Here is a 26,869-nt window from a genome sequence, read left to right on the forward strand (position 1 = left end):
GTGGAACTGGAGCTGCTAGCATGGTGAAGAGATCCCCAAATTTGGGATTGGAACTCAGGCTCTTTGAGGCTTTGGTGTCACTAATACTCGTGGACCTTCAAGAACTGGGCAGGATCCTGACCAATCTGTCCATATTCTGTGTCCTGCTTTGTGGCTATATCCCACTAATGACCAAGTTTCATTTCTGGGCCTACATCTGGGTCCCACATGATGACCACATCCAGGTGCCACACACTCTATCAATATCTAAGTCTCGTCCTGTGTCTTGGCTCCCCATGACACCAGCTTGATGTTCAGCCCAGGCAAGGCCAACTAGGTGTAGGGGATTGAGCAGGGGATGCAGTACAGTGGTGCCATAGACCGGCACCAAGAAGGGGAGCCTCAGCCACACCAGCCCTATGCTGAGTCTACAGCTACAGGTGCCTAGCCCACTACAAAGGTGCCTATGCTGAAGAGTGCCTGCCACATCCACTGTCCGCTCTGTACCTGATGCCACCAAAGGATTTATTACAGCACCATCACCACCATCACTGAGTCCTGCAGGTCTGGTGATGGCCCCCTCAATGGAGTCAGGGACTAACCCCTTTTCTGGTTCTCTGATGGTGCCTACCCTGTGGACCTTGTGGCTCCACGTCACAGGATGAAGTGGTAGCCCCACCAGTGCTACCGAGAATGCCACCAGAGGCAGTGGCAGGCTAGCCAGTCCTCTGGAGCCCTAGGATTTAGGACAGAATCATGAAATTTTATGGCCCAGCCCAGGGGCTGGCTAGTTTGCATGAGCAAACCACTTCAAAGAAAATCAAGAAAAAGATGATCACAAGGAGAAAAGCCAGGCAACAGTCTGCAAGGCCCAGCTGTGGCATGGGAAGAAGCAGGGTCCCGGGGCATAAATTGACAGCACAGAGGCAGTAGAGCCACAGTGCAGATGCCACAGAAAGGTTATATGGCAGACACAACAGCAGCAGGTCAGGGATGGACGGACCCCCTTGATCAGTGCATCCAGTACAGGCAGACCCCCAGTGGCTAGACACTTGGAGCTGCACACAGTAAAGACCCAGCACAATCCTGTTGTACCCCATACCTAGCAGGCCCTCCACAGTATGCCAGCCAATGGCAGTCATCTTGCAATTCCACCATTTCTGCAGGTTCTCACTTCCAGCTCTCCAGGCTCCCAACCCCAGCCCCACCCCCCAGCCAGCAACCCCACTACGGCCCTTGTGCTGTTGTTCCCATAGAGAAAAGCCAACACTGGTCACGGTAGCTTTCTCCAAGAGCTCCCTCTGCTCGCTGCCCCCCCCAACTCCAGCCAAGGCTAAAGGGTACTAGCAAGGCCCACATGCTAACCTTCTTGTATGACTGGCCCCAGAGGCTTGGGACAGGGATGGACTTACAGGGCTGCCAGGATCCTGTACCACCGCTGCCTGCCTTATACTCTTTCTGGCTTTATCTTAACACTCGCCTCATGAGTACCTCTGGTCCCCATCTCCTCCAGCTGGAGACACCCATCCTTACCTCCAAGCAATTGGACAGAGGAAGAAGCAACATTATCCATGAAGAGAGTCAAGGAAGCTTCTCACAAGGTCACAGGGGTCTGAAACTAGGACAAGACTGCAGACCCACTATGGGTGAACAGCCTGGGGCAATGGCCAGGAGCCAAGGTCTCAGGGACTCTAGGGAAGAAATGGCCCGCCAGGACCCTGCACCCTCCCTCCATATGAAAGCAGCCAAGATGAGCTCTGGTCTCTCTGCCTATCCTCCTTGTGGAGCAGGGTCTCTCTCACCACAGCATTTTTCCCCTGCTCTGTTCTCCACTAAGAGATCCAGATGGTGCTCAGGCTACAGCAAAGAAAAACCTGATACTAGGAAAGGAGGAAGGCAATACTCCCAGTGCTTCCTGTTCCCTAACAAGTCCTCCCTGACATGTCTGGCAGTCAGCTCCAGGCTACTCCAGTGCCTGCACCTTTTACCTCAACTTCTGGAGCCTCATGGGGTATTCACCCATCCTTTAGGTAGAAGATATTGACAGTGATGTCCACCATAGCTGCCTCCATATGAGACCCAGAACTGGTGGGATCAAAGGACAGCAGGTAGGCCCCAGAAAGCTGATGGCACTCGGGGCTTCATGACCCACAGGGACTACAGTGGGACCCCACCATCTCTACTCAGACCAGAGCACTTTCAGGGTCTTTAATACACCTACCTATATACACGTGTGTACACACACACACACACACACACACACACACACACACCCCTCCCCTCTCGATGGGGAGAGGTGGCCACAGCACCTGGTGCATCATAGTCACTAAGTCTGCTTATTTATCATTTATTTTTAAAATATATTTAAACAGCAGCAATCACTTCCAAAATGCAAAAAAAAAAAAAAAAAATTACAATTTTTAGAATAAAATTATATAACGTTTATGGTGCGAGTCAGAAAGAATTGAAGGTACAACTGAGAATCAAATCAGGCGGCACTGGGAGTGGCTGGAGAAGCCAAGGTCCACTGGTTGGGAGGGTCAAACTGACAAAAGGGCCCAACCTGTGAGGTTCCCACCTCAATCACACCCCCAACCCCCACTGATGAAGCCAGTGTCCTCTGGGTTAGCGAAGGAGAAGCGGCAAAGAGCTGGCCCTCTGTGGGAGATTCCCCAAACCCAGTCCCCACCTCCCCCACCAGCCAGGGACCTGCTAATCGACCTCCTCCATGTTGCTGTAGGTGGGGGCTGGGCGGTCCACAGGGGGGGCGAAGCGTTCAGGGGCTGTCCGCGTGGGGGCCACCTCGGGGGCCTGGCCAGGGCCTAGTCCCTGCAACAGAATATGAGGACAGGGGTTGGGGGCTGCCCAGTATGCTGCCTGGCATCCCGGGGGTGCTGGCTCAGAGCCCCGGCACCCAAGGGAGGGCCCCAAGGCAGGCGCAGACAGCAGCGGCGTTGAGACAGAGAGACGAGATCGGGCCTGAACAGTCTCGCTTTATTAACACTTGAAATACAGGAAGCTGCTTGGGCAGGACTAAGCCCCATGCCACAGGTCAGAGCAGCAGGATGAATGGACAAACAGCTGGACAGATACCCACCCTAGATGCTCTGTCCCGGCAGGAGCCACAGTCCCCACCCTCACCCACCAGACGCACACACTGAGGCCCAAGCCCAGAGTTGGTCCCCACCACAGAGGCAGGCATTGCCTGATGGGCAGGCAGGTGGGCCAGCTCACAGCTGTTGCCTGCAGTCGAGCTCATCTCCAGCGACTCTGGGATACCAGAGGATAGAACATGTTGAGCACGAGGGCCACCAAAGCTGCCACGGTACCCAGAACAAAGTACCGGAGGCAGCCCTCATCTGGTGTGGTAGGGCCACGTGGTGGGGGGCCCACCCAGTCTTGGGGCCCCCAGGGACCCAGGGGCACAGGCCCCTCAGGTACTGGTTCCTCCTCGGCCTCCAGCTCCTGCCAAATCCGGGAAGCCTACAGTGTGTGGAAACGGCCATCAGCACCTGGGGCAGGAGGGTAGGGAGGGACCCAGTGTCCCCTGGCCATGATGCTCCCACCCAAGACTACTGGCACTAACTCCTTACACATCCCAAGTCAAGCAGCAGGGAGGTGGGCAGGCGGGAGCCAAATGGGCCATTTGCAGAGTTGTCTAGACAGAGCACCAGGGCAGGCGAATCTTGACAGCATTTTGGCTCCCTCAAAAAGCTTCCCAATTGACATGCAGCTTCTCATGGAGATTGGAGGGGGATGGTTAGCTAGTCAGTTTTTCAGCCCAGGGTTCCCACAGAGGAGCTCATGGAGGATAGAGCTGTCAACCTGAGTAATCTGGCTCCCTCCCACCCATGTCCCGATAGACAGTGACCACTGTCCTCTACTGGGATTCCTCTGCATCTGAGCAGAGAGGGCTCAAGGGAGAAGAGGGCAGCAAGGAGGAAACAAGTCCAAAGAGAGATGCAGCAGTGCCCACCAACCAGACCTATGGCATCCCATGTCAATAAGGGACGGAAGACCCCAAGGGTTCAGCAGGAACTGATGCTCACCTCAGAGGGTGGCGGCCACCCTAGCCCATGGCCAGTCTGGACAGGCCCTGTCCTGAGTGCACATCAGAACAAGGGAGTGATGACAAATGAGAGTCTGTGGGCTGGCTGGCATGTGAGGAGGGTGCAGAGGAAAGCTGGGTGAGTGTCGGGTACAGTCTGTTTATGGCATCCTACCCGGTGAGGTTCAGAGCAGCTACTTAGGCCTGTGCCAAGAGGGTGCCTGTATGCATGCCAACAGCAACGTGCTGCTGTGCATGCACCTTTTACAAGTGTCACTACAGCATGGGGATTCCTCTAACTAGGACTCTGATGTAAGAAGATCATGAATCCCAAAGCTCCAGGGGCCTATGGCTGGAAGAGAGGAGGCTGTGCCCCACCCCCTCCCGTCTATGAATCGGGCTCACTAGCCTATGAAGCCTCCCCAGCGCCTCACCTGGCTGGCAGCAGCCTCGGCTGCAGGGCCTAGGTCTGGGTGGTGCTCAGAGTGACCTGCCCTGGGGGGCCTCTCCACAGGAGAGTTCCGCCGGCGGTAGAAGAGTACATAGGCATAACGCGTCACGACCTGGCTCTCGTCTACTGTTGTCACCGTGCTGTCATCAAATAAGCGCCACCCTACAGTGAAGTGGGAAGAGTGTGAACATAACCTGCACCCCCACGCCTACCACCTATCCTGCTGGCTGCATGTGCCCTCACCCACGTCGCTGCGCTGGCTGCTGCGGTCATTGGGCAGGCGGGCACAGGCAGTGTAGTGGCCGCCAATCATGCCTCCGTAGTGGTTGATGACAGCGTACAGGTCGTAGCTAGGCAGCTGTTCCTCTTTCTGACCAATGCAAAACTTGCTCAGGTCCAGGTTCCTGTGGTCCCAGCCAGAGAAAGGTCAAAGAGTCAACAGGTGCCCAGGATGGTACCCCCTATAACCTGACTACCATCACCAGGGCTCATCACTTACCGAACAGGGAACTCCACCAGGTCGTTGATCTTGTCACGCCAAATGAAACTCCGAAAGGAGAAGCGCTTGAGCTGCACAATGAGTACGTTGGGCAAGCGCCACAGCAGCAGCTGCTTGGAGGCCTCTCTGTGTTGTTTACACTGTGGGCAGTACCTGACAGCAGACACAGGTGAGGTTAAGACCAGCAGATCTCCACCCCACCCTGCCCAACCACCTGCCTGCCACCCCATCCTCACCAAGCCTCCTCAGGCGCCAGCACCTCAGGCCGAGTGAAGAGGTTCAGGCACTGGTCCAGAGTAAAGTGCCCAGCACGGGCAGCCTCACCAGCAGAGCCTGGATCCTCAGCACACTCCAGCTCTTTGGAGGCTACCAACACAAATTCCTGCAGGCGCTCATTGTTCCGCCACACTAGAGCCAGGCTGCAGTCCTCACCCAGCTCCAGGGGGGTGTCTCCTAGAGATGGGCAGGGAGAGGCGTCATGTAGCTGTAGAGAACGGCCAGCCCAGCCTACCCATGGCTTCCACCCATAGCCTCAGACACCTTTGTCCTCCAGCCGCTGCTCTCGGTTAGATGCGTCAATTTTATAGATGAAGAACTGAGGGGTGTGGGCATTTATGGCTTCACTTGGGTGCTGATATCCAGGCACAGCAGCTGTGAAAAAACATATAATCAGAGCTCCCCTAACTACCAGGACCTAAACAAGCTCCCACTAAACTCCCCTACCCAGCTGCGGAGCCTTTCACCAGACTCTTACCTTCGGGCCGAGACATCCTCTCACCAGCAGGCAAGGAGCCAACTTCAACAGGCCCACTGGCCAGCACCTCAGAAGAAACTCCACTGGTGCTGGGCACAGAGCCCCGATCAGGAGCCGCCCATGTCCTAGGGACCCCTGTGTCCCCCTCAGCCACGGGGGTCACCAACTGGAGCTCAGGCGGCTGAATCGGGTCCCTCTCACTGTCCCCAGCCTCCAGGGAGCTAGTAGAGAGCAACGTAGTACAGCCAGTGCCCTGGGATTCCAAGGCCATGCGGCCAGGCTGGAAGGGTGGTTGGAATACACTCACAGAATACCTGGCAACAGGCAGCAAGGCAAGTAAGAATCCTGACAAGCCTACCTGGCGTCTCTATTCCCCCAACTACCACACCCTCATCCAACCACTAGACACTTACCGGGCATAGCCCTCTAGCAGCTGAGCAAGACGAGCATAAGTGAGACGTGAGGCAGGTACACTGACCAGAAATGGGTAGCCAATGTTCTCAGGGCGGCAGAGACCCTTGTGGTCAGGCCAGTGGGTTTTCTGGCAGAGCCTGGAGAGAAGGAGGAAGTAAGAATAGGGCCTTAGCCCCACCTCTTTTAACTCTCCACCAGGGGCTAGCCTCTGGCCTTGGGAACTGGGTATGCCAGCCCCGCCTCCCCCAGAGTCTGGCAGAGTAGAGTGATCGGCGGAGGGCTTAAAACATGTGCCTCTATGAGAGGAGAGGAGATAGAGTGGCAAATGAAATGTGAAGAGGAGGGAAAGGGGGGGGACCGCGGGGGTCCTCACTGGTTGCAGTAGCCCACGCGGTAGCACCGGGTACAGCGCTTCAGCTTCTCGTCCTCTGACTGCTGCTTCCGCTGGCAGGCTGCACACTTGGAGATGGGGATGCTGGGCACCTGGGGGCGCTAGGGTGGGTTGTCTGGCTCAGCAAGGCCAGCCTGGTTGAGAATGCCCCCTCCCACAGGGCCTTGTGCCATCAGGTTGGTCCTCACTCACCTGCTGCACCTCTAGCACCACCACCCGCTCCTTAGCCAACTCTGGGGATAGCAGCTCAAAGCAGAGGAGCGTGTCAGATGGGGACACAGTGTCCAATGAGTGGGAGGGCAGGAATACACGGTGGAAACGATTCTTAATCACCTGGGGACAGAGGACACACAGATCCTATATGAGGACAAGCCCTTTCTATAGCCCTGCCCCAGGGCACAAGAAAGCTTGGACCTGAACTTGGGTCTAGGCAGCAGAGTGGGGATCGTGGCCCCAAAGCAGCATATGCCTCTGCTGATACCAGCCTCAGTGCCTAAGAAAATAAGCAGTCGGGTGCTTCAGAGAGCCTGAAAGTCAGGACTAGGGAAAGTATCAACCAAACCAGTACTCTGGTGAAACCAGCACTTCACCACACTGAAGGCCTCTACCCTGCTATCAATTAGTGGGGTCCTGAGACTGCAACATGGCTGTTACAGTGGAGGGGTCACATTTGAAGAGGCTCCTTCCCACTTCTATCCCCAAAGAAAAGAGCACTTCCAGGCTGGAAGCTAGGAAACTTAGGGGAAGACTAGCACACGAATCTTAGATAATACGAGGGAGTAGCAGGATGGAGGGAGAACAACAGCTGGGGGGAAAGGTAGCCCTCCAGCTCCAGTTTCTTGTTGGAAGACAGAAAAGCAGTTGAGGGCCCTCACCCAAAGGGGGAGTAAACACTGATGATGGGAACCTTGGGAACTTACAGAACTTCTGTTACACAGCCCAAAAGCCTGGTTTCACCCATGCCTCAACCCCTAGCGCACCACTGTGCAGCCACACGCACATTTGTGTGTATGTACACGGATGCCAATAACCATCCACATGTGACTACACACCCTAAGTACATACACAGATCCATGTGTGTAAGAGCTTGAGGAAAGACAGATATACCTCAGCTAGACGCAGGTTCTCAGGCTTCACGTGGACACTCTGAGAGAGGGATTCCAACACTTCACTTGCACTGGAGTTCTCCTTGCTGATGCTCACCAGAAACTGTGGTGACAAGAGTAGAGACCCTGGGGGAGGTGGACCAGGGTCTTCGGGATTGCCCAGAAATAGGAGCTTACTTCTCACCTTGATGGGTTTGCTGTGTGGCTCCCGGGCAAAATAGAAGACGGGGAGAACCTTCTGCTTCTGTGGCAAGGGTACTGGCAGGTAGAGGAATGGGTCAAAAGTGATGGAGACCTGCGGATGCACAAGTGGCACTAGGTGGCTGCACAGGGAGTTGGGAACAGGATGCTCACACCCAGGGAGCCCAATCCAGGCACTCGGATGGCTCTCAGGGCCTCAGAGCCAACCAGCAAACTCTCAGGTTTGAGAACACCAGACAGGCTAGAAGGGTCTTTCTGGCAATCGAGGCCCTGCTCAGCCTCACCACTTATCAATTTGCCCCTCACTTGTACCCCACATCTTCCCAATACTACCCATACCCCTGCCCCACCTTATCGCTGTCTTGGCGCCCAAACACCCCTTTAACCTCAGTCAGGAAACCTACCCAGCCTGATTTCTGCAGCCCACAAAGCAGCCAAAGGCCTCCGTCAGCTTCTATGCCCAAACAGCATCTAAAGATGCACATGCCTCCAACCCCAGTTTGACCAAGCTAGCTAGACCAAGCTAGGAGCCTCTTTCCAGGGGAGCCCTTCACACCTTGGCACACACAGGGCACACCAGCTTCGACTTATACTGGCCCTGAAACAGGTCTACGATGAAAGAGTCATTCCTCATCTTATGCCGCTGCCATGCTTCTTCAGCCACCACCTGAGGAGCAGAGTGGTGAGGATCAAGGAGCCCTGGGGACTGGGATGTGCATGAGATATGCCCACCTCTGCCCCCAACCCTGACTGACCTCATCGGGCCGCCCATCTGAATCCACAGTTTCTGTGTAGGGCTTGTTCTGAATGCGATTCAAGTCTTCATGCAGCCCATCCAGCAAGAAAGCCATGAACTCCTGGGCATCATGCTGCGCATAGCCTGTGAACTGGCTGGCCTTGCTCGCCACAATGGCCTGGATGCAGGGGCCAAGTGTGAGCACGGAGACCCAGCACCCACCCTGTACCCAGCTGGTCAGCCTTCCCCACCCACTCTAGCCAGGGGTAGGAATGGCCACAGATCACCTTCAACTTGGAAGGCTGGAAGGCATGGTGGGTGCCCTTCCACAGTGCCCGGAGCAACACAGCAAAGCCAATGGCCAGACGCCCACCAGTCCCCAGTGGGTTGTTGTAGTTGATCTCAGCCTCAAAGGAGCGGTCTAGGGACAGCAGCCAAGTACAGGTGTGAGCAGGGAAAAGATTCCCCTCTGCCACAGCCCTGGGCTCCAGGCCCTGCTCTCACCGTGGAAGAAGTCCCGGAGCTCCCGAGTATTGGACAGAGACTGAATGACACTGTTCATGAAGCAGGTGTTGCCTAGGTTGACAAGGCCAGTGAAGCCAGGCAGACACACCTTCTTCTCTTCCTCCTCCTCTTCCTCCACACTATCTCCGCTCACAGGGCTGTGGGGCATTGGAGGCACCATACATGTGGGCTTGGGCTGTGGAAGCAAGGAGGGGCATGAGCAAGCAGCCCTGAGGTTCTCCAGCCTCTAACCTTGGCCCTCCCCACCCAGGATTCTCACCGAGGCTAGGTGTGGCTCTGGCTTTGGGGCTACATGCTCCATGGGGGTGCGGGCCACCACACCATCCAGCCCCGTGTCCTCAGATCGAGCCTTGGGTTTTTCCTTCTCCACAGCCCGAGCTTCCTCCTGGCCTGTGAGAGGGTGGGGGGCACCTCCCGGTGGGGTTGAATCCAGAGGGGTTGGACCTGTCGGCACGGCAACCTTTGCACCACCCACTGCACCTTAAAAAGGGGGAATGAGGGGGCTGGTGGTTAGCAGCATGTGGTGGGGATGAGGGTCCGAGTAATGTGGGCTGGACAATGAAGGGAGCTCGTGTGCAGACCTCGTGCAGCTGGGGCCTCCAGGCCCCCCCAGCGCTGACTTTGCCGCTTTCGGAGGCAGATGTCAATTCGAGAGGCCGTGAAGCAAAAGGTGCACTGCTCAGGCTCAATCAGGTTCCTGTGGGGAAAGGCTGAGCTCAGGGACTTAGGTGGAGTGGATATTGGGCTAAATGGGCCAGGGAGATGGAGCCCAGGGTGGGACAGGCATAGTGCTGGGGCCAGGAACCACCCACCTGAGCTTCACCTGCCAACGGAAGATGGTATGGGGCCCACAGCCTGGGTGTAGTCTCAGGAAGTTTCCATCCCTGCAGAAGCAGAGCAGGGGCAGGGCAGGAGGAAGGGTGGGAAGAAAAGCATGAGATACAATGTCCTGCCTGAAGTGCACTGTCTGCCCCGTCTCCTGCCACCCCACCCACCTGGTCTGGAAGATAAGCGTGAAATCTTGCTCGCGGAAAAGCACTCGAGAAGTGTCCCTGCAGATTTCTTTCACATACACATGCACCACCACTGAATCCGGGCCCTTCTCATATGAGTCATTCTTGACAAATGCCAGGTTCACCATGGACTCCGGCTCTACATTGAAACCACAGCTCAGCACCGCCCAGGACAGGTTCCAGCCCGTGGCTGTTCTATTCCCTATCCATCCACCAACCTTGCAACCCAACCTAGGGCTCTGCTTACCACCCCCAGCCCCACCTTTACCATCCACCAAGGTTAGAGCATCTGCTGCCTCTGCCATCTCCTCTTTGGAACGGTCACCTTTCTCAGGATCTCTGCTCCGAGCCATGGCTGGGGAGACTGGATCATTCCTGGGGGACACGGTCTTCTCTCCTGCCAAGAGTGCTAGATTCTCCTCTGAACCCAAAAGGCAGGTCTGGGGGTTCAGCGGTGGTACCCGGAGCTGTTCCTCAGCCTCAGCCTATTTGTGGCAAGATTGTGGGCAGGATCAGCCCTAGGTCTGGCAGGTGGCCCCCCACTACAGTCCATCTCTCTACCCTCCCATCTCCCACAGGTACCCCACTCTCACCTGGGTGGCTGTCTCAGCCAAGAAGGGGGGGGCATCGCCCCGGGGTCCAGGCCCATCTCTGGACCCTTCCCCATCTGGCCCTCTGCGGAGATGCACAGCCCTCTTGGCGCTGGGCCCTGCCTGGGCCCCGGGGCCAGCCCCTGCGCCTACCTCACCACGGCCCTGGGCCCTCTTCTGGTTCCGGGCCTCCTGTTTACCCCGCCGGGGCTCAGGGCCTGGCTCCAGGGCAATGGGAGATGGCTCCTGCCCATTCTCCTGACACCGCAGCCCTGGCAACGCCTCCTGGGTCCCTAGAGGTTTCTTCTACCAAAGATACAGCAGTCAGGCCCTGTCAACCACACTGGGTATCCCTACCCTACTCTGCTGTGGAACTTACCAGAAGAGAGGGCCATGTGAGCAGAGGCACCTTCTTGGGCAGTGCCAGCTGCAGGAGGCCACCCTTGCGGGCTTGTACTTTGGTGCAAGAACTTTCTATCTCAGCATAGAAAACACCACCCCACTGCCGACCACCTGGAAATAGAATAAGGGCAGTGAACTGTGGTGAGGAATATCAGAGGATTCAAATACACTGCTGGGCTCAGGGCAGATGGGCACACCTGGAAGCCGCACCACGCAGTCTGTGTCTGTGAAAGCAGCATCCACCTCCTCCAGCCGCAGGGGACCCGCTCCCACACGCAGCTTGACAATCACCTCATCTGCACTCTGCCTCCAATCAAGCAACAACTCTGTAGGAGGAGTACCAACAAGACTGTGAGGGTCTCCATAAACTCCCAATGGGGACAAGCAGGTGCCACAGACCCAACCCTAACAGGACTGCTCCAGATGAAGGCTATAGCCCCAGTACACCCTCCTCACCCATAGCACTCTAGCATCCAAAAGGCCAATTCATTACTCACCCTCTTTGGCCTGCTCCTCCCGAGAGGACACTGACCCTGACAACAAAGAAAAGAACAGGGAAATGATGATGGGGAGGCAGCCTCCAAGACCCCACCACTCCACCAAGCACCATCTTCAGTATCACAGCCAAGTATGCAGACCTCAAAGCTGAGGCTCTACCCAGCCTGCTGTGGGTTCTTCTCTTGGTATCAGACCAACACAGAAAGAACTGTCATCTCCCAACCCCCAATCTGTATGCTCAAAAGGCAGGAGGAGGAGACCACAAGCATTCTGGGAATGCCACTTTCACCTCTCCTAGGATCTCCATCCTTGCTCTCCTGGTTTGCTCGATCCTTCTGCTTCTTCTTACTGGTGGCCTCCTCCAGTCCTGGGGGACCTCTCCTTGGGCCCGTGGTGCTGGCCCCACCAGACATCTTGAGCCGCTTGGTCGACAGCCAGAGTGCCCCAGGGTCGGCAACGGCGTCTGGGTCAGGGCTACGGCGCTTTCTTCCTGGCCCAGCTATCTTGGCAACTCTTTGTGGCCAAATTCTCCAACAAGGAACTGACAGCCTAATGAGAAGGAAGCAGTGATCACTACCAAGGCCCAACAATTTGCTCCTTGGTTACAACCAGAGCTCAGCAACCCAGGATACAACTAACCCTACAGAGCAATATCTCACCACCTAATGTGGCCCTGGACACTCTCGGACTATTCTGAAAAGGAAATAAACAATACAAGTGGCAATGACAACTTCTGGCAGAGACTCCTAGTTGACTGCCATACAGACCCACAAAGATGGGAGCCTCACTGAGAAGGTGCCAGGTCAGGGCAGCCATGGCCTGGAACCAGGCTCCTCCACCAATCTGGAAAGGAGCCATGGCTCCAGCCCACAGGGCTGGCACTCTGAGCAGGGTGCTCACTTTTCCTCACTCTCACTGGCTGCTTAGTCACCACCCGAGAAGTAGGAGGTGAAGGAGGAAGGCAGAAAGAAGACAACCAAGCAGCAAGGGGACCAGGCTCTGTGGCTAACGACAGGCCCAACTCAGGTGCTACCACTGCACAGGCAAGGTCCTGGGGTTAAGGGGCTCCACCTGCTGCCTGCCAACTCCCACCTTCCTCTGAAACTATTCCCATGTGCTGTTTGGGGTTTCTTCCTACATCCCAAGAGATTTTTCTCTCCAGCTGCTGTCCCAAGCAGAGAGGGGACTGCAAAAGCTGGGGTGAAAAGGGTATCCAGCTGTCACACTACCCTTTCAGCAGCAATCCTGCCCCAGAGCCAAAGCCGGCTGGGTATCCAGTTTGAGACTGAAACAGACAGCATCCCCTTCCTTCCTAGATCCACTCACTCATGAGAAGTGGGCTAGCGACCTCCTACCCAGTTTCCCTCAAACCCGCCAGTAGATTCTGGGCTGTTTTTCCATCCAAAATAAAGTTCTCAAAATTGAGATAAGGGTAGGGATGAACAATGAATCCAGGACCCCTGGCAGCTTCAAGCCTGGCCTGAGACGGGAGCAGAGCAAACAGTGACTACTCTGTGTTCCCCAGCGTGTATGTGTGGCGGGGGTAGAGGAACGTTCTTCTATGGGGGGCTGGTGGGCTGGATCTTCAATGACGACAGATCCAGAGCCGAGGGGTGGACACCCTCCACCTCTTTGCACCAGGCCCCAGCTTAAGGTCCCGTCCCTCCCCATTCTCCCGGCGACACCGAAACAAGAGTCTGTCTAGAGACCATGTAGGCCTACACGGCTGCGCGGGGTTACTGACTACAGACCAGCGCCCTGGCCGGGCTGCGACTCAGCTCCAGCCTCCAAATCCTGCGCCCTCCACCACCTCCTCCAGGAAGCCACCCTCGCTCGCCGCCAGCCCTCTTGGAGGCAGGAAGCCGACCATGGGCGTAGAGTAACGGCCCCGCCCGCATCGGTGGGCCCGGTACGCCGCGGGGTTCGAGGAGTCGAGACTGGCACGGCACATGACCTTGAACAGGCAGCCCGGGGCCCGCGTCGCGGCCTCCCTGGCTCCTGCCAGACAGGCGAGTTGCGGCCCGTCCCACTCACCGAGCGAGGCCGCCGCCGCCAGCCCTGTTAGGGCCCTGGCAACCCGCTCTCGGTTCCGGTTCCGGCGTCTGGTCGGTTCCGGTTCCGGCGCGCCCCTCCCCCGTCCCGTCGCCGCCGCCTCAGCCGCTTGTTTTGTTTCGACTTCTAGTTACGGCCGCGGGTGGCTGAGAGCCTAGCTGGTGACGCACTTCCGGTGGGCGTGGGCATGCGACGACGGGCAGCTCCGGGGCGGGCCCGAACGGAGGAGGCGGGGCTCCGGTGCTTTGGCCTCGCCCTGGCCCTGCTGGTGCCTTCCTGAGGTTCCGCCCAGAGACCCCGCCCTCCCCAAATCAGAGTCCAGACTACACAGTGGGTAATCACAGCGGTTTATTGGGGGCCTGGTCGGGCTGGGAACTGTTTCAAGCAGATGCAGTAACGGGCGGGGTTGGGGACTGGAGTAGGCGTCGCGCAGGGGTCACTGGCAGGTGTTGTAGATCTGAACCTGCAAGTTGATGGCTTGAAGCACGCTACGCATCCTGGCCTCCAGCCCATCCAGCTGGGCTGCTTTGCCTTCCAGTGCCCGCTCGTTCTCTTCATAGGTGCCCTCCAGCTCTAGGAGGGGAAAGTCTCAGCTGAAGGGTCCTACTCCCACAGTCCCACACCTCTGGCGCCCACCCACCCCAATCATCACCTTGTAGCCGTTGCAGCTTGTCCTGAGCAGCCTGCAACAAGCCTCGAGCTTCATCCCGAAGTTGCTCTGCCCGTGCCTGTGCAGCCAGCACACCCTGGGCCTTGCGCTCAGCCAAGGCCTTCACTGTTTGGTACTGGTCGCCTAGTGGGCCCTGCAGCAGCTGGGGATATAGAAGGCAAAGTCAGCTGGGTGTCTCAGTGGAGGCCCAGACTCTACTTCAACCCCCACCAGCTGGCTCTGCCTCAACCCACCTGCTCAGCCTCTCGGGCACGACCCTGGGCACTGCCCGCTGTTTCTTCCGCACTAGAGGCTGCCAGGCTATTCCCTGCTCGTTTCAATTTCAGAGCCTCCAGAAGACCATCCAATTGCTGAGCCCGCTCGCCTGCAGAGCTCAGTGCCTGCTCTGCACCTGCCATCTTCTCCTGAACCTGTCATGGGTGGACCGAGGGTTAAACAGGTCTATGGTGCATGCCCATAATCTTGCCCCACTGATGTCCCAGAGAAACCACACCTGATGCAGTGTCCGCTCAGTGTCCTGTGTATCAACTACCGCCCCTTGGATGGCACCCTGAGCAGCTCCCTGTGCCCTCTGGGCTTCCTCCAGTGCTGCTTGTACTGTTTCTGCCTTCTGTTTCTCACCCTCAGCCCGGCTCCTGAAGAAGAGAGGGAATCAGAGGCTGCAAGTATCAGGACCAGGTGTCAAGGATTGGGGCCAGGGTCACAGTCAGACCTTGCCCGCCGTGCATCTTGCAATAGCTGTTCTGCCCGGCGTACATCTCCCACGGTGCGTGCCAGGATTGTGTCCACATCCGCCAGGCTCTGGACCCTCTCTGCAATTGCGCCTGCCAGGTGCTGGATTTGCTCAGGTGATGCTGGGATGGAGAGCTCTAGCACTCGTGTGGCCACCATCTCAATGCTATCAGGATCAGCCCCCTCCTCTATGGGGACACAGGCAAGGGCTTAGGGACACAGATTCTCCAGTATTGGCATCGAACACAATTTTGGGGTATGGACTCAGGGACCCCACACAGAATATGGGTTTGCTACTAGGCATAGTGATTAACTACAAGGACGGGAACTGTAAGTGGGCACAGACTTGGGGTCGTGGACTTGGGGACCACATATAGGCAAGGGTTGAGGGGCTAGACATGGGGTCATAAGCACAGGTCCAGTGCAGGCTCTGACCCAAGTAGACCCAGGGACACAAGTATGAACATAGACACAGGTGACACAACCACATGGCCTGGGCCACACGGGAGGCTCACGGCTGAGGAAGTCCTTCACACTCTGGATAAGTTCCCGAAGTTCTTGGTTGGCCTTCTCCACCTGTCCCCTGGAAGCATTAGCCTTGTCCAGGGCTGCCTGGGCCCGCTGCTGTGCCTCTCCTGCCTGCCGACGGGTCTCAGCCACCTGGCTGAGGATGCCGCCACCTTCTGCCAGTGCCCGCTGCAGCTCTGCCTGCGTGTGCCGGGCCCGACCCAGTGCCAGGTCCGCCATGGCTACTGCCCCATTGCAGCTGAGGCCCCCACAGCGGGGTTGCCCATCCTCGTCCAGGCAGCCAGCACCCCCGCAAGGGCTTGTTGCACAGGGTGCATCCCCTGGGGGCCCACACACCTGCCAGGCACAGAACAAGTCAGGGCCCTGTGGAAGGAACAGCCACACCCACATGTCCCACCCCACACTTGTGCCTCACCAGTTCATTGATGCCTGTCAGGCTCAGGGACTGGGTACGGGCTGAGAGCTCGCCTAGTGCCTGCTGGTTGGCCATGTGCTTGCGGTTGAAGTCCTCCTTCTTGGCACCTATTAGCACCTCTGTCCTGTGCCGGGTATCTGCTGAGTTGCTCACAGGACTGGGCACTGTCAGGGCTGATGTGTTGGCACGACGTTCCGCCTCTGCAGACAGACTGTGGGCGTGGCGGATGCTGTCATAGGCACCTATATTGGGCAAAGGTTGGCAGTCAGCTAAAGATCACTCAACCCTGGTCCACCTGCCTAGTTGGCCAACAACCCACCCAAGAAGTTTGAATGCTTGAGCAGGTCCAAATGCTGGTCCAGCTGCCGCAGTGTGAGATTAAGTGCAAGCCCATCTCGCTCCAGACTGCTCAGTGCATGGTTGGCATTGAAGTTCTCATCCTGCACATCAGTCAGTTCTGCCTCCAGCTGGGTCAGGTGCTCAGTGGCCTCCCCAATTTCACGCCTGTGCCAGTAGGGAGTGGTGTTTAGAGAAGCTTCAGGCCACTGGGCCTCTGCCCCATCCCACCACATATCCTCAGGCCCATCCGCACCGTAGCTCCTCTGTGGCCTCCACAAGTTGCGCAGTGGAGGCAGCTGAGGTGTTGCGGGCACCCACAATCCCCTGCACAGTCCCCAGCTTCTCCTGCATGTGCCAGAAGCGGCTCTCAAAGGCACCCAGCACACCCGTCTGCTGCAGCTCCTGTGCCCGCTGCTCCAGGCGCCGCGTACGGGCAGCCAAGTCCTGTACCACACGGTCCCAGTCCCCGAAGCATGTGTGGCATGGGTGGCAAGCAGGAAAGACCCCTGAGAAGCCACGGGCACACTGGTCACAGCGCACGCCAGACACGCCTGGGCGGCAGCTACAGTGGCCCGTGGAGCGGTGACACTGAGGCGTGTCTATTCCACGAGGGTCACAATCACAGGCTGCAGAAAAGGGCAGACCATGAAGTTAGGGTGGCAGTGGGACATCCTGAGAAGTCCCCCATCTACTCTAGCCCTGCCAGCTCTCACCGCGGCACTGCAAACCAGGGTCTCCCCAGTGGAGCTCTTGGCACTCAGAACAGGTTCGCCCACCAAAGCCAGCACGGCAGTGGCACTGCCCTGTGAACTAGAGTGGGAACAGGGCAGAGGTCAGAGCCTCAATCAGAGGCTAAGCCCTTGAGAGTTAAGACAGACAGCTGGCACCATCCACCCAGGGATCCACAGGAGAATCTCATACCTCATTGCAGGTGGGGCCTCTGGCTCGGCTTGGGTGGCAGGCACAGGGCTGACATCCATGGCCACTGGTAAGGTTCCAGAAGTTGGGGGCACAGCGGTCACAGCTAGGGCCCTGGACATTGGGGAGGCATGGGCACTGCCCACTGCTTGGGTCACAGTGGCACCGGTCAGTGGACGGGCACTGCTGGGGATCTGTGCCCAGCAAGTTGCAGGTGCAGCCTGTGCCAGTCAAACACATTAATCAAGGAGAGCCTGAGCAGCAGAGCCCTGCCCCAGCCATCCCAATCCCACACTCACGGTGACAGCTCTGTCGAGTGGCCTGTCCATGGAAGCCAGGCTTGCAGTGGGCACAGTGTGGCCCCTCCGTGTGGTATAAGCAGCGCAGGCATTGCCCCGTGCGGGGGTCACAGGCATCAGGGTCCGTGGGGTCAATGTTCCCACTGCACTCACAGGGCTGGCACTGGCCACCTGGCCTTGATGGGTCCCCAAAGTGCCCAGGGGCACAAGCTTCGCACCGCAGCCCTGCCCACGGTTGGGAAAGGCATGAATGTTCAGTTCAGCTGCCCCACCCTGATCCCATGCCTGCACCTTACTTACCTGTGTAGCCTGCCTTACAGTGGCACATGATCTGCTGGGAGTACCCATCCCGATGGCAAGAAGTAGCAAAGTGCCGCCGGCTCCCAGGGCCTTCAGGGCAGGGACAGGGCCGGCACTGGCCCCCATGTGGTAGCCGTGGGTCCCCGTGGAAGCCAGCAATGCACCTTCAGGGAGGGGCAGGAAGAGATATGTGATCCCCGAGCGGCATTCCCACCCACCAACCCACTCCCAGCTGCTCCAGGCTCACCTTTCACAGTGCTCACCCCCTGTGTGATCACGGCAGCCCAGGCAAGTGCCTGTGTGGGTGTCGCATTCATCTGCATGCCCGTTGCAGACACATGGCTGGCAGTTAGGGAATCCCCACTGGCCACGCTGGCAGCGATCGCAGCGAAGCCCAAAGGCACCAGTTCGGCAGGGGCATTGCCCACTGGTCCCTTCACATAGGCCACTGAGTGCCCCCTCGGGGCTGCACTGGCAGGCTGGGGGCAAGGCAGAGGCTGAGCCAGGGAGGGGATTTGAGGGAATCTAGGTGGGGTCAGGGTGGGAAAGTCAGGGAATGGAAGAGAACTTCCAGTGTCCTGGTGCTGAGAGCATGGGGTCCAATGCAGAGTTAGAGGAAGGAAGAAGCAGAGTCGGAGGGAGGAGGGAGAATAGTAGTGGGGAGGAGAGAGAAGGAAAGGAGGAAAGAAAGGCAGGCAAGTACCTTGACAACCTGTGGGGCCAAAGCCGTAGAAACCAGGGGCACAGTGATCACAGCGGCGCCCAACCACTGCAGGTTTACACAGGCACTGACCGCCATGGGGATTACACTCAGAACTCAGTGAGCCCTGGGGGTCACACTGACAGGCTGTGGGGCAGGTGGATAGGGCCAAGTCAGGCTGGGGCCCCACACCTCTGCCCCACCGACCCACATCACAGACACTTACGCAAGGCACCATTGTAGAGTAGGGCAGACAGGCTGATGAGGAGGGGGACACAGGCCTCAGAGGGAAGGGTCTTACTGGGCACCAGACCCTCCTCGTGACAACGGTAGTGTTCAAAGGTGGCACGGCGCTCCAGGGCAGCAGCATCACCCCCACTAAACATCTCCAGCACGAGGACACGGGGAAGCAGCACCAACTGAAAAGATGAGCAAGGAAGAATGAGGTCCAGACCCAAGACCATATTGACACTGCCAGAGCACTTAGCACCACCATGGGCCTGCCTCTTCTGTCATAGGCCCCGCCTATCCAGCCACCACCACTACAGGTCCTATCCCATAGACCTTGCCTTCCTAGTCAGTGTGGGGAGAGAGGACTATTCACCGAGTCAATGAGCAGGCTGGGTCTAGAGTAGGGGGCCTCAGGCTGGGCACTTCCCCCTGTCCGCACCAGCTTCAGATGCAGCTTATAGGAGATGCCAGGCTCAAGGCAAACAGGTCTTGGAAATACCATGTACCTGGGGGGAGACAAGGACAGGTATGGGGTTCACCCAGGGTCCCTGTACCCACCGTCCTAGGCCTCCTCACCCCGCACACAGCAACCCAACCATCGGCCAAGAAAGATGCTAGGGCTGGTATACAGATTTCCACAAGCATGCCTCACTGGACTCCTATACCTGTGCAGACCAATCTCTGAAAATGCTCGCTACAGCCTTGCAACCCCATGGCATTTCCCTGGCACAAATACTTGCCAATTTTTCTTCAATGGCCTCCTCACATTTCCTCCAACCTTGACCTCCAACCTATGCTCCTCTTCACCAAGACTATGTCATTCCCTCCAACCTGGCTCTGCCTTTCCTAGGTCATTCCCATCAGCCTACAAACATCTTTTATTCCCCCTTGAAAACATCTTCTCTTAATCCCTGAGTCTCCCGTAGCTGTTGTTTTATCTTTGCTCTCCTCCCCAATAAATTGAACTGTGGTCACTGCCTCTACTCCAGCCTCGCACTCCAATGGAGTTTTTATGCCAACGAGCCATCAAGATGCCTGTATCAAGCTCACCATAAACCTCCATGTAGCCAAACCCAGCAGCCTCTTCTCTGTTCCCGTCTGCTCCAGCATTTAGCAGCATGCGATGAGAGCAGTGCACCCTCCTTCCTGAGACACTCTTCTCTCCACTTCTGGAACCCTGTCCACACTCCTGATTTCCCCCCACTGCCAACTCTTCCTTCTCTACTGGCCTCTAACACCCAGAGCTTTCTTCTGGTCCTCCTTCCTTTCTCTGGTCATTTCATCTAGACCTATCTCTTTAGTGACAAGTCCCAAACTTATATTTCCAACTTGAGGCCTCTCAGTAATTGCAGACATAGAAATCCAACCATCCACTGGCCTTCTCTCGCATGTCTAAGCAACTCAGAACAGCTCCTCCCTATGTCTCTATCTCAATAAAGAGCCCAACACCCACCCAGATGAACAAACTCAAAACTCTAGACTCATCTTTCCACTTTCCCTTTCCTACACTTCTAACCCATCATCTCTGCCACTAGAACCCTCTGGAACCTTCATCATCTCACCACATCAACCGCTAAACCTCTGTCCAAACCACTGTCACTCAGCTAACTCAATAGTCTCCAGCAGATCTTCCAGCTTCCCCTTTGGTCCCTTTCAGTCTGTTCTCCACTCAGAAAGTAGAGGGATCTTTGTTAAACACAAGTCGCAGTTGGTAAAAATGTCTATAATGGGTACGACCCCTTTTATACTGCTCTCTCTACTTCTGTGTATGTTTGAATATTTACATAATAAAAACATCAAAAAAGAAGGTGACAAAACAGATACATGAAACAAATATTACCCAGAATGTAATAAAACAATAATCAGACCAGGCACATCCCTGCTCAGAATGCTCTGATGCCATCCCTTCCCACTGTGGGCATTCCTTATAGTGACACTAAATGAGTTCCCATTAATTCTTGCCACAGACCTCTGGAATTTAGACCCCTAAGAGAGCAGGCCTATTCTACTTCCTTCCTCTGACCTCTGCCACGCCTAACAGCACCTGGCAAACAGCTCTCAGGAGGAGGCACTTGAAGCAAGGGACAGATGAATGAGCAGCGGGGGCTTCCAAGTGCCCTTCAGAGAATTAGGGCTGGCCTGCACTCCTCCACTGTTATAGATGCTACATTAGTGCCCTCACCTAGTTTCTGGTTGCAGAGTTCCTGGAATGTGGTCATCCTTGGGCAGCATGTGCCCACACGGGCCATGAGCAGACACAGGCCCTGGGCGCTGCACGGCCACTTCCATCTCTGCCCATTGCTCAGGGACCTGGTGGAACAGGATGATGAAGGAAATGCTACCACACCTGGAGGTTCAGCTCTGGGTCAGGTTTCACAGAGTCTGACCTGGGGCTCCAAGCGCAGCAGCAGATCATAATCCATGGCTCTTGGCACAGATGTCACCAGGAACTCCAGTGCCTGACCTTCCTGCAGTCTAACAAAGCCCCGGCCTGTCCAGGATACAGTCCCACCAGGGGTCACCAGGCGCTCCACCACATCCAGCACCTGTGAGGGATGCAGCTCAGGGTGGATGCCTAGGTAAGGCACCATTTCTTCTACCACAACCTGTCCCCAAACCCCAGCTCTTCAGCTGAGGCCCTGTCCAAGGCTGGACACCCTCCCCAGACAAAGTACCACCCATAACTCTGCACAAGCCTTGCCCTCCAACATTGCTCCCTACCTGTCCTCGGGTGTCCTCAGCCTCCCAAGTTAGGTGGTCAAGGAAAGGCCGGAAGTAGCCAGGCTGCACCTGCTCACAGCGTCGCCCCACCATGTGCTGGCGACAGCGGCACTGACCTGTGGCCTCATTGCACCTGGGAAGCCCACGTTTACTCAAGAAGGATCCCTTACCCTGCCCAAGATCTCCCCCCCACCAGACCCCTTATACGGCACTCACTGGGGATCCAAGGCACCACCCACGTCGCAATCACATGGACGGCAGCCAAGCAGGTCGTGGCTCAGGCCCCAATGGCCAGGCTAGGGGAGAGGAAGTTGCTGGGGGCCAGAAACAGACCCCCCCCCCACCCATCAGGGAATCCAATGACAGCTCTCAGCCTCTACCACCCCTTGGAGAAAACATGGTCCCTAGACCATGGCTCCCACCCTTGGCCTCCCAGCTAGGAACAGACCCTAAGCTCTCCCCAGTGGAGTATAGACACCACCCCCTCACCCTGTGCTCTGAGAATAAGTGCAGGACCCCAGAACCCCAGCCCCCTGCAGTCGCACCAAGCAGCGGTTGCAGCCACGTCCAGTCACTAGACGCTTGCAGAAACAGGTTCCACTGTTGGGGTCACAAGAGGTGATCCCAGGCACTGTGCCCCGTGCATCACACTGACATCCTGCGGGGAAGGAGACCCATCAGCACTCTGGGAAACATGGTAGTGCTGGTGTTCATTGGGTAAAAAGTAAGAAGTCGAGGGTTAAGGTTAGCACAGGAGGTAGGGCAGGAAGCACATACGCCGACAGCCTGCAGGGTCGCTGGCACTGAGCCCAAAGAAACCATCACGGCATTGCTGGCAGCGAGAGCCCACCACATGTTCTTTGCAGCGACACTGGCCCGAGACCAGCCCCAGAGCAGGATCATCATGGGGATCACAGCGACCACCATCTTGAGAACCCATGGGGTCACAATCACAGGCTGAGGGCAAAAAGAGGTGCAGGGTCACCCTATTCCAACTAGCCCAACACCACTTATCTCCCAAGCCTCTTTACCCTGGATTCCCAGCCTGGTTTCACCCCACGCCCCCTCCCACCCACCCCCAAACCCCTGCAACCTGGACAGCAGTCTGGCTTCCCAGTTCCTACCCCAGACTCAGCCTTCCCTCTCCCATGCCCAATCCCAGCCTCACAGCGGCACACAGCAGGGTCCCGCAGGTCCTTGGTTGGGTCACGGTAGAAGAAGGGTCGGCAGAGCTCACAGTGTCGCCCAGCTGTGTTGTGCTGACATCCATCACACACACCTCCACTTACGTTGCCAGATGCCAGATATATGGCCATGTCGAAGTGGCAGCTGTGGGCATGCCCATGGCACTCACACTCTTGGGGGAGGGGAAGGCAGGACAAAGGTCACTTGAGGGCCAATGTCCTGAAGGTAAGGGGTGTAAGGGTCCCAATGACAGAGCAGGTCCCTGCCACAGGCCAGAATTTGTGGCTGTGGGCTCAGGTACTTTAAGGTCTCAGCATTATACTGACCCGCTGCCCAGAGCAGATTGTGAAGGAGAGTTAAGGGAATCCCTAAGGGCATGAAGGCCTGCATACTCTTTGGATACAGTCTGGGTGTTAGGGGCTTGACCAACCAGCTCTAGGTTTTACTCATGGCACAGCCAGACAACAGAGTTCTGGGGCTATGTGGGCCAGGATCTCACTCACTCCTGCAGGCATGACTGTGGCCATCTTCAGCCGGACGCCAGGGCAGGTCATGATAGAAATCTTGACACCGCTCACAGTTGAGGCCACGAGTGTTATGTTTGCAGATGCAGGCCCCATGAACCTAGAAGGTGGGCAAGCAGGTGGTCAGCACTGTCCAGCCACGTCCGCCCCTGCCCCCAGCCCTATTCCAACCAGTTAAAGCCCCTCACCATGCCCTCAGCATGCACTGGTGCCCCTGGGGCGGGTGCACACTGTGAGGCGTGTCCGTAACAGAAGCAGTTGCCACGCACAACCAGCTCGTAGAGGGCATAATAGTATTTCTCACGGATCTCCCGCCGTGGGTCAAGCAGGTTGTCCCCCAGTGTATGCAGCCGTGTCAGATTCACCCGTAGGTTAGTGATCTTCAGCAGGTCTAAGTTGGGTGAAAGAATTGGGAGCCAGCTGGCCAGGCAGGCTCTTGTTACTCCATGCCCACTCAGGGGCTGCAGCTGCTAAGGTCACCTTGGGAGACCTCCTGTCTATTGCTATGTGAGCTAAACTGGACTTGGCACCTGCCCTAAGAAGCACCCAAAATAGCTACTGAGGCCCCAGATAGTCACCGGCCGGACGCTGGGACTGTGCCAGGCTCAAAGGGAAGAACACTCACTCTGGATCCGTGGGCTGTAGGGGTCTGGGATAGGGATGGCAGGATCCAGCACACGATAGATGACCTGGAGGAACATGGGGTCATTAGAGGCACTGGACCCTGCCTCAGGCCCATCATCTCCCCTCTTCCTGCCCCAAGTCAGATCCCACCCCTCACCTCGCCTTCAGTGGATGGCTCAATCTCTGAGTAGCGGGACTCACAGACTACGTCATCCCAGTGCCGTGGGGGGGCCAGTGGGACTCCTGGAAAGTCAGCCCCACAGTCATAGGAAAAATATCGGTACACATGCCAGGTGCGTCCAAAGTCTGCTGAGCGCTCCACCAGCATGGCAGCAGGACGAAATGTCTGGGTGGGGGGCATGGCTGATCAGTGGGCCTCAGGCCCAGGCCTATCAAGAGCCCTGCCCAGCTGGGGCTTGCCCTCAAGCAGTTCATGGACAGGTGGGGGTGACCGCTGGAAGCCAAGCAATAGTCAGGGAGGGTAGCCCCTTCTAATGGGGAGGCTCAGGGGTCATGGGGCCCAGGGAGGCAGCGCGTGCAAAGGCCTGGAGGCAGAAGGCAACAGAAGGTGTGGGCCATGAAGGAGCCTCCCATGCAGCCAGAGTACAGCATGTGACTTCAGGGAGGCTGGGCTAAGTTGCTGGGAATCTGTTCAGGGGTAATGGGGAGCCAAGCAGGGTGATTCAAGCAGGCTCCCAGACATGCGGGCACCTTGAAGGTCATAATGAGGTGTGTGAAATGAAACTCAGCCTCCAAGTCCAGCTGGATGGTGACCACGGGGACACCTGAGGCAGGAGTCGGAAGTCAGGGACTTGAGACTACTGGTGGGCAACCCCACTCACCCCATGCCCTACCCACGGCCTCACCATTCTCTGACTGCCACCAGGCTGTCCGGCGCTGTGGTGCAAAGCTGGTAACTACATTCTGGATGCGATGACTGTTTGGGTTGTCTCTAGCAGAGAAGGGGCGCCGGGAATCACACAGGAAGCACTTCTTCTCATCCTGGGTTGGGTCAGAGTCAAGGTCAGGGTCAGTGCTTCAGCCAGTGCCAGCATCCCCTCCCCTGGCCTAGCCACCCCCAGCCTCACCTGAAGGTGACTAACGATGCAGTAGGGCTGGGGGCCATGCAAGCCACAGGTGGATGAGGCAGTCAATCTGTCAGCACGGCCCACTAGCAGGTCACCTGTGGCGGGGTAGCAGCTTCCCCTCGAACAGCCTGGCACATCTGGGGCCAGGGCCTGGGCCAGGGCGGTGGCCAGCGCTGGGAACAGTGGGTCAGCCAGTTCTGCTGCGCTCCCACCCCGCAGCCCCAGGGCTAGCTCCCCCCGGACCCACCATCTCATCCCACAAACCCCAGGCCTTCACTAGGCCCTCTCACCACTCAGCAGCAGGCCCAGTCGAAGCTCCCAGGGCCCAGGCAGTCCCCGCAGGTCCCTCCCTGATACCCCTGAGGCCCGCTCCATCCTGAAGAAGAGGGGAATCCAGATGAGGGGGAATGAGAGATCTGTAGCCCAGGCCCACCCTACCCCTCCCTTGGGGTCCTGTGCAGACCCTGCCCTTGTAAGTCCCTGGCTGATTCCCCACTCAATCCTCCCTCCGGCAGTCCCTCCACTAGCACAGTCCTGCGACTTTGAGCAAAGTTGAGAAGTACGGCAAGAAAGAAAGCGTGGAGCGGATCTTGGGCAGGAGTGCAACACTGTGCAGAATTTCCTCTCCCACCTCTCCAGTAATGATCCTCATTCTAGAAACCAGACATAGTCCAGCTCACCTGCAAAACTTTATTGTGCTCCCTTGGTCTGGTTCAGACCAAGGGGCAGGGGGTTTGGTTTTAGGCCGCCACAGTTAGGGAGCGCACCACGTAGGGGGCATGGCATGAGCAAAGAAAAGGAGTCTGATCTTCTGAGACTTCACACGGCCCACAGAACCCAGCCTTTCTCCCCAGCATTGTGAGTGCTGTGGAAGTCACCATCAACTAGGCTGTTCAGTTCCAGGGTTCCAGCATAAGCAGGTAAGTGAGAGAGCACACACGGAGGCATCAAGCTCCTCTCTTTAGGGATGTGGAAAGCTTTAGGCTGGCCTGGCCAGAGCCACAGGACAAGATGGAGGTAGGACGAGAGATGGAGAAAAGCCATCCCCTTGCCCAAGTCACTGTTCCAGGAGGCTCCACCTCCCTTAGTCACTACAGCAAGTATGCACAAGAAGTGCTGTCTCAGTTTCCCGGTGTGAAAATGGGTGCTGGGCAGCTGACAACAGAGGCAGGGAGTGAATCCAGATCTTATGGCTATTCATCCGTTCCACACTTTCTGGCCTGCCAGGAGGCCAGAGCCCGGGCTTGGAATGCGAGCTGCCGGCGAGTGCCCCACCCAGGCCCCTGGGACCACAGGCGGACCGTGGACTCCGCAGGTCTCTAAGTCCAGGCCCCTGTGGCTCTGAGCTGCCACAACTGTGCCCACTCTGTCTGGGGCCAAGTGGAGAGTACCCAGAGCTGTGGAACTGGGGGGGGGGTGGGGGGTGGGGGGGTGTGTGGGGGGGTGGGGGGGTGGAAAGCTGGAGGTTCTTCACAGGCATCACCAGGCTTCTCAAGGAGTGTCTGAGCAGGGGGGCAGTCAATCTGATGGACTTACAGGGTCTCAGGAGGTTACTCCAGTTTTCTGAAGTAGGGGTCTCCAGTTACCCTGAGGGTCATGTAATCAACCTGAGGGGCTAAGGGTATTAGAGGTGATTCAATTTTAGATCACTCAGAAAAGGACCTATCAGTGTCAAAGGCACTTGATGGCCTCTGTGAGTTTTATGTCATCTCTGGTTTCTCAAGGACAGATCACTGGAGGATATCATGGAGTCACATGGGGGTTACTCGAGGTCAGTAGGCACTCAGTGGGGTCCCTGGTCCCTCAAGGTCAGGAGATTCTTGGGTCAATCTGGAATCATTCAGGTAGTCTGAGTTACTAGCTGGGATCATTCAGGAGTCTGTCTTACTAGCTCCATACACCACAGTCAGCAGGTGGCACATGCATTTGCCCATAG

At 57.1% G+C, this 26,869-nt stretch overlaps 2 protein-coding genes across 19 annotated transcripts; both read right to left on the reverse strand.

Annotated features, from left to right (window-relative positions):
- Window positions 1–2,310: 2,310 nt before the first annotated feature.
- Window positions 2,311–13,810, reverse strand: USP19 (ubiquitin specific peptidase 19). Of its 18 annotated transcripts, none has more exons than XM_053897203.1 (27): window positions 13,562–13,809; window positions 11,897–12,156; window positions 11,607–11,642; window positions 11,307–11,435; window positions 11,087–11,220; window positions 10,711–11,010; window positions 10,386–10,602; window positions 10,100–10,256; window positions 9,917–9,988; window positions 9,686–9,801; window positions 9,364–9,578; window positions 9,084–9,279; window positions 8,867–9,000; window positions 8,599–8,757; window positions 8,400–8,510; window positions 7,827–7,937; window positions 7,644–7,745; window positions 6,729–6,869; window positions 6,519–6,637; window positions 6,145–6,282; window positions 5,732–6,045; window positions 5,518–5,628; window positions 5,214–5,430; window positions 4,978–5,130; window positions 4,722–4,882; window positions 4,462–4,640; window positions 2,311–2,808 (listed from the first exon to the last, which is right to left on the reverse strand). In XM_053897203.1, exons 2-27 carry the CDS (start codon window positions 12,018–12,020, stop codon window positions 2,692–2,694), a joined length of 3,963 nt encoding a protein of 1,320 aa, XP_053753178.1. In that variant the 5' UTR covers window positions 12,021–12,156; window positions 13,562–13,809; the 3' UTR covers window positions 2,311–2,691. The 18 variants fall into 18 exon arrangements, with proteins under 18 accessions (XP_053753178.1, XP_053753175.1, XP_019272327.1 ...); XM_053897200.1 differs by having other exon boundaries at window positions 9,364–9,584; window positions 10,380–10,602; XM_019416782.2 differs by having other exon boundaries at window positions 10,711–11,013.
- A 180-nt stretch (window positions 13,811–13,990) lies between these two features.
- Window positions 13,991–25,508, reverse strand: LAMB2 (laminin subunit beta 2). The gene is made up of 33 exons (XM_019416770.2): window positions 25,397–25,508; window positions 25,224–25,309; window positions 24,934–25,106; window positions 24,712–24,847; window positions 24,557–24,630; window positions 24,003–24,191; window positions 23,847–23,910; window positions 23,410–23,612; window positions 23,201–23,321; window positions 22,681–22,869; window positions 22,290–22,469; window positions 22,058–22,170; window positions 21,729–21,808; window positions 21,513–21,645; window positions 21,179–21,337; window positions 20,974–21,101; window positions 19,165–19,297; window positions 18,787–18,979; window positions 18,564–18,707; window positions 18,108–18,339; window positions 17,861–18,024; window positions 17,561–17,785; window positions 17,265–17,482; window positions 17,057–17,153; window positions 16,597–16,969; window positions 16,324–16,508; window positions 16,005–16,246; window positions 15,577–15,925; window positions 15,042–15,249; window positions 14,823–14,964; window positions 14,563–14,739; window positions 14,312–14,471; window positions 13,991–14,232 (listed from the first exon to the last, which is right to left on the reverse strand). The coding sequence occupies exons 2-33, from the start codon at window positions 25,306–25,308 to the stop codon at window positions 14,096–14,098; spliced, it is 5,406 nt and encodes a 1,801-aa protein (XP_019272315.1). The 5' UTR covers window position 25,309; window positions 25,397–25,508; the 3' UTR covers window positions 13,991–14,095.
- Between the last annotated feature and the right edge of the window lie 1,361 nt (window positions 25,509–26,869).

The sequence above is a fragment of the Panthera pardus genome, unplaced genomic scaffold (genome assembly GCF_024362965.1).
Source record: "Panthera pardus isolate Hobbes unplaced genomic scaffold, ASM2436296v1 HiC_scaffold_8, whole genome shotgun sequence".
NCBI classification, from domain to species: domain Eukaryota; kingdom Metazoa; phylum Chordata; class Mammalia; order Carnivora; family Felidae; genus Panthera; species Panthera pardus.

Coding starts and splice junctions, on each gene's coding strand:
- LAMB2 (XM_019416770.2), bottom strand. CDS start 25,308: ATGGAGCGGGCCTCAGGGGTATCAGGGAGGGACCTGCGGGGACTGCCT. Junction 15,250..15,576: donor TGTGAAGGACTTCCTCAGCC/GTGAGCCTCCCG, acceptor GTGTCCCCATAG/AGGAGGGGGCTGATCCTGAT. Junction 14,740..14,822: donor CTGAGCGGACACTGCATCAG/GTGTGGTTTCTC, acceptor CACCCATGACAG/GTTCAGGAGAAGATGGCAGG.
- USP19 (XM_019416771.2), bottom strand. CDS start 12,020: ATGTCTGGTGGGGCCAGCACCACGGGCCCAAGGAGAGGTCCCCCAGGA. Junction 9,280..9,363: donor CAGAGCCACACCTAGCCTCG/GTGAGAATCCTG, acceptor TTGCTTCCACAG/CCCAAGCCCACATGTATGGT. Junction 8,511..8,598: donor CAGATGGGCGGCCCGATGAG/GTCAGTCAGGGT, acceptor TCTGCTCCTCAG/GTGGTGGCTGAAGAAGCATG.